Source organism: Lycium barbarum, chromosome 3 (assembly GCF_019175385.1).
Source record: "Lycium barbarum isolate Lr01 chromosome 3, ASM1917538v2, whole genome shotgun sequence".
In the NCBI taxonomy this organism is placed as follows: Eukaryota; Viridiplantae; Streptophyta; class Magnoliopsida; order Solanales; family Solanaceae; genus Lycium; species Lycium barbarum.
The window spans coordinates 136,257,131-136,269,446 of NC_083339.1; the positions used below are offsets into that span (position 1 = coordinate 136,257,131).

At 33.1% G+C, this 12,316-nt stretch overlaps 1 protein-coding gene across 1 annotated transcript; it reads left to right on the plus strand.

Annotated features, from left to right (window-relative positions):
* Positions 1-1,033: 1,033 nt before the first annotated feature.
* Positions 1,034-7,210, plus strand: LOC132632790 (1-deoxy-D-xylulose 5-phosphate reductoisomerase, chloroplastic). Its single transcript, XM_060348865.1, has 12 exons — positions 1,034-1,331; positions 1,616-1,797; positions 2,308-2,394; positions 2,974-3,099; positions 3,215-3,277; positions 3,951-4,100; positions 4,333-4,400; positions 4,815-4,926; positions 5,082-5,186; positions 5,316-5,437; positions 5,601-5,747; positions 6,852-7,210. Exons 1-12 carry the CDS (start codon positions 1,235-1,237, stop codon positions 7,018-7,020), a joined length of 1,428 nt encoding a protein of 475 aa, XP_060204848.1. The 5' UTR covers positions 1,034-1,234; the 3' UTR covers positions 7,021-7,210.
* The last annotated feature ends 5,106 nt before the right edge of the window (positions 7,211-12,316 follow it).

Consider the following 12,316-nt stretch of genomic DNA (forward strand, 5'->3'; position numbering starts at 1 on the left):
ATATAATGATATAGCTTCAACAAATATACCATATACAGTCCATTAGACGTGAATGATTCTCAGTTCGTCCTCATGCTTCCTAATGTCCCTTTTAAATATCTTCCACCGCCGGCATCTTATGGATTTATTCTATTATTTTATCACTATATTATAGCGGTGAAATCAGGATTTTCATTAAAATAATTTATAATTAAAAAAAATTATCAAGAAATGAGAAAATTTAACATCTATTATATATATACATAAAAATAATTTGAACATTTTATATGCAATGTAATTTTTTCAGCGAGTGCCCCCAACTCCACCCATGTCCTCATATATATATATATATATATATATGATCGTGTAAGGAGATACGAAGTTACTAATTCCCTCTATCAATGTGCAATTTTTAGTATTGAACATGGAATCTAAACCGTAAATGATATAATATGAGGATCCATGAATGAGTCTGATTTTGATATACCAATCTCATTAACTTTCACCAACTTTTATTTATGTCTATCAATCTTTAATTTATGTGTGAAGATTATATTAAAGAGTAGTTACGTTACTATTCATATTAAATTTTCGTTTTTATTGAACTAAAGTTTGATTAATTGATGTTGTATTTTTTAGAAAGGTCTTCTAGTAGTGTACTAATTTTGTTATAAATTATGATTTGCTCATTTGGTAAGATTATATAAGAATTGAGAATGTTTTGATCGTTTTCACAATTTGTGGGATTTTTATGTTTATAAGAAAAAATACAACTTAAAATATTCAAATTATATGTCTAAACATGATTTCAAACCATGTCCAAACGGGCCTAACACTTTTACAAATTTCAAGCATTTTGATTTAACACGTTTAAATTAAATAGTCATATGATACTTTTCTTTCATCAGACTAACTTTCGTATCATTATTTAATAATGGATTAATACTGTACGCTGTCTTACTCATTTCTATAATGTACCGAAAGTTACCGCAAGTATGTCATTTTAAACATTTTAGCAAATTTTTTGGCCGATCTTTTTTGTACTATAAGACTGGTACTACTGCAACCTTCTTGCGAGCCACATATTAATCCAATAACTAACGTTTTACCCACAAGAAGACACACAGTACCATCTCTCTCTCTCTCTCTCTCTGAACGGCTGTCACTAACGTTATTGCCAAATACTGCACTTTGGTTTTGTAATAAATTTCCTTTGGCTCACTTGGTTGGTGGGAGAAATCAATAGTGATTGAAAATGGCCTTGAATTTGCTATCCCCTGCTGATATTAAGTCCATCTCTTTCTTGGATACCTCTAAGTCCAGCTTCAATCTTAATCATCTCAAGTACCAAGGTTCTCTATTTTATTTTTTTTACACCTATTTAAGTTTCTTGAATTTGGATAACTCTGCTGAAAGTTTTTCCTTTGAGTATCTTTTGTGTGTTTGATGGTGGTTAAAGTGTAAGGATTTCTTTCTTCTGGCACAGCTGAATAGAGTTGAATTTGTATTTTCTTCAATTTTGAGTTATGGGGGTGGTAAAAGACTTAATCTTTTTGCTGCAATAGTCATTCTTGATTGTGCTTTGACTGATTTGGGGCTGAAGGATTTTTTTTTTTTTTTTTGTGGGGTGCTTTAGGTGGGCTGTCTATGAAAAGAAAGGAGTGCAGTGGGACATTTGCTAAGAGGGTTCAGTGTTCAGCTTCAGAACAGCCACCTCCAGCCTGGCCTGGAAGAGCTGTTGCTGAGCCAGGCAGGCAGAGTTGGGATGGTCCAAAGCCTATCTCTATTGTTGGGTCAACTGGCTCTATAGGAACTCAGGTTAGTGAATTTTGAAATGATCAGGAATAAATACTTATGAAATAGTATTGTCTTTTTGAGTCTTGATTGGTTCTAGCTTTGTAGTTGGACTAAAGTGCTAGTAGTAGTTATGTGTTAGTTAGTATTTTGCAGTTACAGTGTAAACTAAAAGTCAAACTCTTTTTGAAAAGAGGATGAAGAGATTCAAATTTACCTAGATTCTATTCTGCATCTTTTCTTTATGTTCCTTATTGTTAGTGGTGTGCTGCTTTTGCTACTGTGTCAATTATGCCGGTTGTCTTTTGCTTCTTTTTTCTTTCTTTTTCTTTTTGTATCGTTTCGGTGAATGGAATTCCAGTTATTATAGGTTGCTTGCTATTCGAGAGAATCATCAAATCTCTACTTTTGGAATACTAGTATACAGGAAGTCTTTCCAATAAAATCAACGCAAATTATTACTTCTATTAAAAAATTTGCCAGTTGTCTTTTGTTTAAGTTCTGTATTAATCAATTCTAAGTTTGTGTCTGCAGACATTAGATATAGTTGCTGAGAATCCAGACAAGTTTAGAGTTGTTGCACTTGCTGCTGGTTCAAATGTGACTCTTCTTGCTGATCAGGTTAGTATTCGTTTACTGCAAGTGGAAAAGACCATGAACTGTCAAATCTGAATAGAATAAAGATATCCAACCTCTCAGCTTTATTAGCTGTATCACTACATTAACATAATGAGATACAGCATTAACATTTTGAGGTCATTATGTGGCTTCTACCTTTTATAACGCTACTGGTTTTGTTTATAGATATGATGATCATTCAATTATAAGATGGTTCCTCCTCGTTCCACCCATTGTTTTCCTGCCTTTCCTAATGCTCGTGTGTCCGCAGCACGTTGATTGACATATCCCATTAACCATGTCGAAACTCAAAAATCAGGGCCAATTGTACCATGCTTTTTATCACTTTTTTTCTTTTTTCTTTTTTGGGTTTTGGATGTGAAGACCTTCCTACTTAAGAGATTGGTGAAATTCATTCAAACTTGTTTTATATCAAACGTTATTTATATTTTGGATTGCAATTTGCACTGTGATGGAAATATTGGTTCTTCCACATGGATACCCAACATATCAAGCTTCTCTAGTTAGACTCTTTTATCTGGCTGTCTGGTCTTGATGATAAAAATTGTTATCTCTGAGTAGGTCAAAACATTCAGACCAAAACTAGTTGCTGTTAGAAATGAGTCATTGGTTGAGGAACTCAAAGATGCTCTTGCTGATATGGAAGACAAGCCTGAGATTATACCTGGGGAGCAGGGTGTCATCGAGGTTTGTCCAACTGAACTTTCTCTTCAGCTAGTAGAAGTCCATTTCACTTGTAGGCAATTACTTTGTGACCTTCAAAAGATATGTGTTAACGATTGTTGTCGACAATGTGTCTCAGGTTGCCCGCCATCCGGATGCTGTCACCGTAGTTACAGGAATAGTTGGCTGTGCAGGTTTAAAGGTAAGGTTAAGGTTTTCGTCTATTTGAATCTTTTCAATATTGATAGTTCTGCCAAGATATCCTTATGCAGTCATTCTAAGAAGAAAACAGAATAGAAGAAAAGAGCACTGAGAGAGTGAAATGCGTTCTATTTCTTGTTTTGACTTTTTTTTTTCGGGGGGTGGGGGAGGGGGGCTGACGGGGTAGGGGGTGGGGTAGAGGTTGGCTGGAGGAGGGGAGCTCTCATGGAAAGAGTTTAGATTAAAAGAAGCAAACTAGATGTACCCGCTTAAGTAAGAATAAGAAATCAACTAGAAGGTGTCTCCAAGTTGCTTTCTGAGTTATATAGTGGCAGTGTTGGAAATACTTCCAACTTTACATGAAGCAAAGATGCACTTTATCTTGATTTCTTTTGTAGACATGAATGCGCATAACTTTAATCACCCAAAAATGGAAGACTAAATCTGCAACAGAGCTAGTTCCTTTCTTCTACAGGATGAATTTTCGGTACTTAAACGATTTAAGCCACTAGTGGCACTGTATGCTAGTTTGATAATGAAAGAAGTGTCAGTCATTGCTCTTCTGGCTGTTCTATTTGATAAATGCATCTTTACTTGTCTTTCGTGGCTAAGGTAAAATAGTGAATCATTCAGAGAACATTCTCAAATTAATCTGGATTTATTTGCTTCACTAGCCTACAGTGGCTGCCATAGAAGCAGGAAAGGACATTGCTTTGGCCAATAAAGAGACTCTAATTGCTGGTGGTCCATTTGTCCTTCCTCTTGCACACAAGCATAAAGTGAAGATTCTTCCAGCGGACTCAGAACATTCAGCTATATTCCAGGTACTGTTCTATTCAGATTGTAATTGTGTATGGAACGGTTAGTTATTGAGGCTGAGATTGTCTCCATATCTTTCTTCAAAATTCACTTAGTAATTAGTATGATCATCTGTAAATGTAAATCATGCATCTCTATCAACCTTCAATTTTTCATTGATTAATTTCCAAATAACTTCCAACACTGGTGTCTTCCATGGTAAGAGAGGTATTTTCTCACTCTTTTTTGTGGTTTCAGTGCATACAAGGCTTGCCAGAGGGTGCTCTTAGGCGCATCATATTAACTGCTTCTGGAGGGGCTTTCAGGTATAAAAACTTGAACTTTGGTCGAATTTCAATAATTTGTATATATCTGAGTTTCTATCCTCGTATTGCAACTTTCATATCACTCTGCAAACCCAAAGAGATTCAAAATCCTTTTCTGTTTTTCACCTTTCCATTATGTGAAACAGTTACTCAAAATATTAAGTGCTACTTCTTCTTCAAATCCTAAATGACGACAATAACAGAATTGTTGTATTTCTCGATTAAATGACTTCCCTTCCCAACCCACAACCCCTACTACCACACATGAGAATGCCAAAAAATCATACATGTGTGTAAGGCTTCATATCTCTATATGTTAGCGCGCCAGATATTTGAACAAGCAATTTCTTCATCTTTCTTTTAACTATATGTACACCTTGTTAACCTTAAAATCGATAATTCTGTCACTTGTAGGGACTGGCCAGTTGAGAAATTGAAAGAAGTTAAAGTAGCTGATGCTTTGAAGCATCCCAATTGGAACATGGGAAAAAAGATTACTGTTGATTCTGCCACTTTATTTAATAAGGTATTCTCAACTGTTGTTTTTAGATCTTTGCTCCACAATTGTTATTTCGTAGATTTCCAGCTCTTTATTCCATATGTGAACTGTCGGAGACTCGGTGTTGAGTTACAAATTTTTTGCATTAGCCTAGGTTTAAAGCTATTTTTTTTGTTTCTCAGGGTCTCGAAGTTATTGAAGCTCACTACCTTTTCGGAGCCGAGTATGACAACATTGAAATTGTCATCCACCCCCAATCCATCATACATTCGATGGTGGAAACACAGGTATAAATTTTGTATCTATCCTTCCTTCAGCTCTGAGATTATATCCATTATGTAGTCTAGATGAATATGCTTATAACAGCATTTTAATAGATTGACAGCTTTGGAATTCTTTTCCTTCTTAATTTGTAGGATTCATCAGTATTGGCACAGCTGGGGTGGCCTGATATGCGCTTGCCCATCCTTTATACTTTATCCTGGCCGGACAGAATTTATTGTTCGGAGATTACTTGGCCTCGCCTTGATCTTTGCAAGTAAATAACTTTCTTTCTTTGTTTTGTTTTGCTTATTGCTCTAAGCTCACTAGGGATCTATGTTTGCTTACAGCTTCGTTTATTTTACTTTTTCCAAATATGAAATAAGCTTTGGCATTTCCTTTCCAAATTAGTATAACTAATTCTGAGAATAATGGTATAGGCTCGGATCATTGACATTTAAAGCCCCTGATAATGTAAAATACCCATCCATGGATCTGGCCTACTCTGCCGGGCGCGCTGGAGGGACCATGACTGGAGTTCTGAGTGCAGCAAATGAGAAGGCAGTGGAATTATTTATTAGTGAGAGGTATGTAGTATGTATTCTTACATTTGACTTCTATACAGGGTCACATTATATGTCCAGAGTCTGTAGTTTGCTAATAATTTAAGATTCACTATGGCACCTTCTAGTAGTCACAGCAACTCTATCTAAATTAACATTATGATAGTGACATTAATTCGTTGAAAGACATGGGTGCTAGATAACGTCAAGGGATGCAAAGTTCATTGCATCCTTATAGTTAATCTATCTGTCCTGAGTCTTAATATTTATCATTGGGTCTTTCAGCACTTAACAGTTTCCATAACAAATACCGTACATAATATTCTTTTTGAAATCTACCAATAGCGGTGGACCCATAAGTTGACAATTAGTATTGAAGCTAAGTATTCTTGTTTGGCCTTAGAATGTTAAACACATAGGTCTTACCCTATACTTGCTGTAAAAATCTATTCTTTCTCATTGGATGTGGTTCAGATTTAATTAACATGTATCAAATTGTAACCTATTTTTCTCTTTTCTCCTTTGCTGGATGGATGAATATATTCAATCTTTCCGATTGGATGTGGTTCAGAGTAAATGGATGATAGTTATTTGTTGCCTAATCATTTTTCAGTTGCATTTTCAAACATTCTCATGGCACTGCTAGAAATATTAGTAATCTGTCTCCTTTTTCAGTCCTTCAAAATATAACTGTTTCCAGTCTATTATTTTTCTTTTTAAATTTATCTTTCCTCCCTAACTTCATTTAAAGCCTAAATTTATGATCAGTAACCATTAAGTCTATTTTAAGCGGAAACTAACGGCTTTGCCTATCTTGAACTTAACGAGTATATCCCCCCAAATAGAAAACCACCTTCTGCTTGGACGTTTCAACATTAGAATTCTACAAACATTTGATGTCTGAATTTCTTTAGCCTGCTAAAGAAATGTCCTGTTGGCCGATGATTATATTTCAAGAAGCTGTGTGCTCAGATGCAGTTATATGTTGGTTTTACAACTTTTTTTTTCTTCTACAAATATTCTTAGCACTGGAATATCTGTCTGTCTTTTGATCATCAAATGTGTAGAATCTTGTACATGACCCGGATCATTTAAAGAAAAACAACTGATGAATTGTCCTTGTTTCAGAATTAGCTACTTGGACATATTCAAGATTGTGGAGCTAACCTGTGCGAAGCATCAGGAGGAGTTGGTATCTTCTCCATCACTGGAGGAAATTATACATTACGACTTGTGGGCTCGAGACTATGCATCCAGTTTGGAAACATCATCTGGTTTGAGTCCAGCTCTTGTATGATTTGGTTTTTGGTGAGCATGTTGAGATGAACGTGTTTACCCAGTAAAAGGAATTTGTATAGGGTGGTGCAATATGCAAATGTGTACCGTAGTGAATGTAATATGATTAGGTTACATGTACTACATCAGGCAACTCACCCTTTTGAGTAAATTCCTTTTATACATGCAATTCAATCTATTTCTTTCTTGGAGAGAGAGTCACAAAGAGTCTTTCTTGGAAATTTTACAAACAATTATTGGAAATATTGCACAAAATAAACGCACACAGAAATTCTCCGCTTTTGGCCTTTTCCCTTCACTCGTTTTAAGGGGCTGCATTTTTTTTTTAATTGAGATCATTTGGCTCATATTACTTTTATATCATGTTCGTAAGGTTGTATGATGCTTTAATTTAATCGACGTTTGAAGAAATTATAACAAAGTTGGTACAACTAGGATCTCGATTTTTTGAGTCCGGAGCCAAAATGGCTTATTTTTACAGCCATTAGACAAAAATAGTATGTTTTTTTTTTTTAGACCAAAATGGGTATTTCGTTGGTTATAACGTACTGTTCCGGTGCCGATGAATTTCTTGCATTTCGCTAATTTTTTTTGCAATTTGTGTAATTAAAACTGTTTTTTTTTTTTAGCATTTCGTGATGCAATTCACGAAATGGATTTTTTTTTTATTTCGTCAATTAAATGAACGAAGTTGATACGAAATGCAAAAAATTGCAAAAAAAAAACAAAACAAAAAACCTATTTCGTGATTTGATTTACGAAATGCAAGATTTTTTTTATTTTTATTTTCCTTTGCATTTCGTGAATCAATTCACGAAATAGGCATTTTTTTTTTTTTTTTTTTTTTGCAATTCGTGAAATTAAAACTGTTTTTTTTTAAATTAAAATTAAAACTTTATTTTGAATATAAATATAATTCAATTAGATAAAAATATAGGAGAAAGAGTAGTTGTAAATTGGTGAAAGAGTAGTTGTAAATTGGTGAAACTTTATATTATTTTTTAAATTTTTTTTTTGTATTTCGTTGATATACCAACAAAATAGGAAATTATAATTATTATTTTTTTGCATTTCGTGTATTAAAAAATGAAATAGGATAAAAAAAAAATTAGTTTTATCCTATATGTTGAGAAAATTAGTCAGCTTTATTTTCAAAAATTAAAACCACATAAGTGAAATTGACATTCGCAGCTACATTACTCCGAAATTTTTATGTTGAAGTCTATTGCGCAACATCATAATATAAGTAAAGAAAACTAAAAATTTCCCGCCAATTTGGGGGAAAATTAAAATTGGAAGGGAAAAAAGAGGTTTTCTAGAAAATCGGCCCGGCCATTTGCGCTGCTAGATCTCGAAAAAATATGCAAAATCAATTTTTTTTTTGCATAAATCGGATATTCGAGCGCAAAGTTATGACTGTTTAAAGTTTCACCAATTTACAACTACTCTTTCACCAATTTACAACTACTCTTTCTCCTATATTTTTATCTAATTGAATTAGATTTATATTCAAAATAAAGTTTTAATTTTAATTTCAAAAAAAAAAAAACAGTTTTAATTTCACGAATTGCAAAAAAAAAAATGCCTATTTCGTGAATTGATTCACGAAATGCAAAGGAAAATAAAAAAAAAATCATGCATTTCGTGAATCAAATCACGAAATAGGTTTTTTTTTTTTTTGCAATTTTTTGCATTTCGTATCAACTTCGTTCATTTAATTGACGAAATAAAAAAAAATCCATTTCGTGAATTGCATCACGAAATGCTAAAAAAAAAAACAGTTTTAATTACACGAATTGCAAAAAAAAAAAATAAAAAAAAAATGTCTATTTCGTGAATTGATTCACGAAATGCAAAGGAAAATTAAAAAAAAAAAATCTTGCATTTCGCTACACATGTAGCGAAATGCAAGAAATTCATCGGCACCGGAACAGTACGTTGTGTGGGTATTTCGTTGGTTATCCAACGAAATACCCATTTTGGTCTAAAAAAAAGCATACTATTTTTGTGTAATGGCTGTAAAAATAAGCCATTTTAGCTCCGGACTCTCGATTTTTTAGTTTTGTTCTGATAAGTAAGATTTATTCGCAGTTGGTTAGTTCAACTGGATCTTGCAGTTTTTCCTTTAAGGAGTAAGCAGATGATTATGGTCTCACTTCTCTTAGACTCTGACAGAATGTTATAGAAGCAAGAAATCTCTTAACAAATTTGATGTGTCTTTCATTTCAAGTACAGTATATGGAAATGCAGAGTTTCCTGAATTAACCATGTTTTGATTTTGTTTGAGCCTTGGGCCGTTAGTAAGACATCATTACATACAGACCATATAAAAATGGGTTTGGGGAGTGAGGACAAGGGGCTGAGATAGGTGGGGGTGAAGGCCCAAACAAGGAGAGGGGCAAGAGTTTGATCATGGGTAATTTACAAGAATGACCTTGGAGGTGAATGATATTCAACTATTGACCTCGTTTGGCCGATAGGGAAAGCTTCAAATTTAACAAGTTTTGACTATTGGTCTTGAAGGGTTGCCAATAGGATACACGGGGGTAAAAAATTCAAGATCATTGGGTGTAATTTCTAGGACGTTGAATAAAATCTTTGATTTAAAGATGAGTAACGAGTTATCATTCAATCGATTTGTCTTTTTCCATATTCCAATTAACATTCTGTTTATTTATTCGTGGTCCTTCGTCGAAAAATCAATGGTTAGAGAGAAACTTGTTATTCCAAGTAATTGTTTTCTTATTCGTCTTTATGTTTAGCGTGCTTTTAGAATAAAAAGTTCTCCTATTTTGTGGTCGAAATTAAACGAAAGATCTCTTTTGTTTTTGTGTTCTCTTTTTGGTTGAGAAAGAATTTGGAAACTATAGATAATGGTCAAACACACATTTGAATTATTTCTTTTTTTTTGTAAGTTTTCTTCCTAAACTACCGGGTGTTTGCGTTTCCTATCTAAACTATCACCAATTATTATCAAAACACACCTTAAAACTGACTAGAGCAAATGTTTGAATACAATCGCCAAAAGGCGCGTGACAGCTTCATTTGCCCATAAAATTTCGTCCAAATGACAGCTGACTCATTAATTTTTAGGTGTTTTCTGATAAATAGTTTAGGTCGGAAATGCAAACACATGATATTTCAGGTAGGAAACCTGCAAAAAAGTGATACTTCAGGTGTGTTTTGACCATTATCTCTTAATTTTGTTTTTAAAAAATTTCAATTAATTCCTTTGATTATCCGTGTAGTGCCATTTGACACCATTTTTAAACAAAAAAAGTGAGTGTACACCACGCACTATCAGATAATATCCGAAGTGTGTTTTGATAAATAGTTGGTGCTAGTTTAGATAAAAAACGCAAACTCTTGATAGTTCAAGTAGAAAACTTATAAAAAAATAATAATACTTCAAGTGCATTTTTGACTGTTATCCCAAACTATTATAATCAAATGGAAATGGTGCAAAATATCTGGTGTCCACCAAAACCCCAATTAGGGAGGACAAGTGCTATGAAGAAGCTCCGCTAAGCAGGAACGTCTTAATCTCTTAGCTAGTTCGTTTCATTATCTTCCAAGTTAAATGCTTTTGTACTCAAAATTTAGGTTGACTACTAGCATTAAGTAGGAGAATAAACCCACTGGGTGAGTGGCTCTTCCATAATATTTTATGACAAGCATTTCTCTGCTAACCAGTTACTCTACCAACTACAAAAGTTTTTGCTGAAACAGTGGCGTAAGTAGTGTTTTTTGCAAGTAGTGGCAAGTCTAATATCACAACTCTATTAATATAGAGGACTGATGTGATTGTCGAGGCTCTAATATTTTATTTCATGTCTCAAATTGATATTTATTTTACATTATTTATTTTTATAGATAACTGACCTTTCGGGGACAAAATAAGCGACTTTGTTACGTTAAAAAAGCGAACTCTGGTCTAAAGAAAGGTGATTTAGTATACCATTTCAAATAGAATAACCAATTGAGGAATCAAATCATTCTTAAAACCAATCTATTTGTTCTCTAAAACAAACAAGCTATGCATCTACTAAGTGGCAAGTATAAAATAAATTCCAATAACAGTAAATTTCAGAGTAAACGATAAAAAAGCGAGACTTTTATAAACGTAAATTTTAGGTGACTGGCAAATATAAAAAAAAAAAAAGCAAGAAAAGTGTTTCTTTTCAGGAAAATATTTTCTATCCTACTAAACACACCCTGAATGCAATGACTTGCCAACTTTAGTCTTTAGTAGATTATATGCAGACTGCAGAGTGGTCGGCAGAAAAGGTTTAATAGGAAAATTCATGGAAGCTCACTACTATACGGAATTGGTTAGAAAATCTTGGTGTCTGCACAAACTCAAGGGGACTCTAGCTTTTGCATAGTGATGAGTAGTGACCAAAACAAAAGAAACTAAAAGGAAAGTCTGTGAAAATAGACTACAACTAATTACATTCACATGCTCTTGCTACCTTACTACATACAACTTTTCTTTATTTTCTTTTTAGTGACGCCAATCAGAATTTGATATCAATCTTCTACCTTTTTTTTATTTGTTCTATTGGCAAGTTACGCTTCTTTTAAAAAAAAAAAAAAAAAAAAAAGAGTACTTTTCAACTTACCCCATTATGTGGAAGATTTGAAAATATTAGGCCCTTCATGGAGTCCGGAGCCAAAATGACTTATTTTTGCAGCCATTAACCCAAAATATGCTGCCTTTTTTTTTTATATACCACAATGGGTATTTCGTTGGTTATCCAACGAAATACCTACAATTAGCACTGTTCATAGCGGAATATTGTTGCATTTCTTGTAGCGAAATGCAACAGATATATTTTTTTTTTTTGGCATTTCGTTCATTAATTCACGAAATAGGTTTTTTTTTTATATTTCGTGAATTAATATGAACGAAATTGTTTTTTTTTTTTTTTGCATTTCGTTCATTAATTCACGAAATATGTTTATTTTTTTTGTATTTCGTGAATTAATATGAACGAAACTGATTTTTTTTTGTATTTCGTGAATTAAATCAACGAAATAGGTAAAACCTAATTTATTTTTTTTGTATTTCGTGAATATTAACGAAAATGATTTATTTCTATATATGTATTTCTATTTCGTTTTTATATAAACGAAATGAAAATAAAATTATTTTCCTATTTTTTTATATAAACGAAATACAAAAAAAAAAAAAAATTATCCTATTTCGTTTTTTAATACACGAAATGTAAAAAAAAAATGATAATTTTCTATTTCGTTGGAATATCAACGAAATACAAAAAAAATAATTATTTTAT

Coding starts and splice junctions, on each gene's coding strand:
- LOC132632790 (XM_060348865.1), top strand. CDS start 1,235: ATGGCCTTGAATTTGCTATCCCCTGCTGATATTAAGTCCATCTCTTTC. Junction 1,798..2,307: donor CTGGCTCTATAGGAACTCAG/GTTAGTGAATTT, acceptor TTGTGTCTGCAG/ACATTAGATATAGTTGCTGA. Junction 3,100..3,214: donor GGGAGCAGGGTGTCATCGAG/GTTTGTCCAACT, acceptor AATGTGTCTCAG/GTTGCCCGCCATCCGGATGC.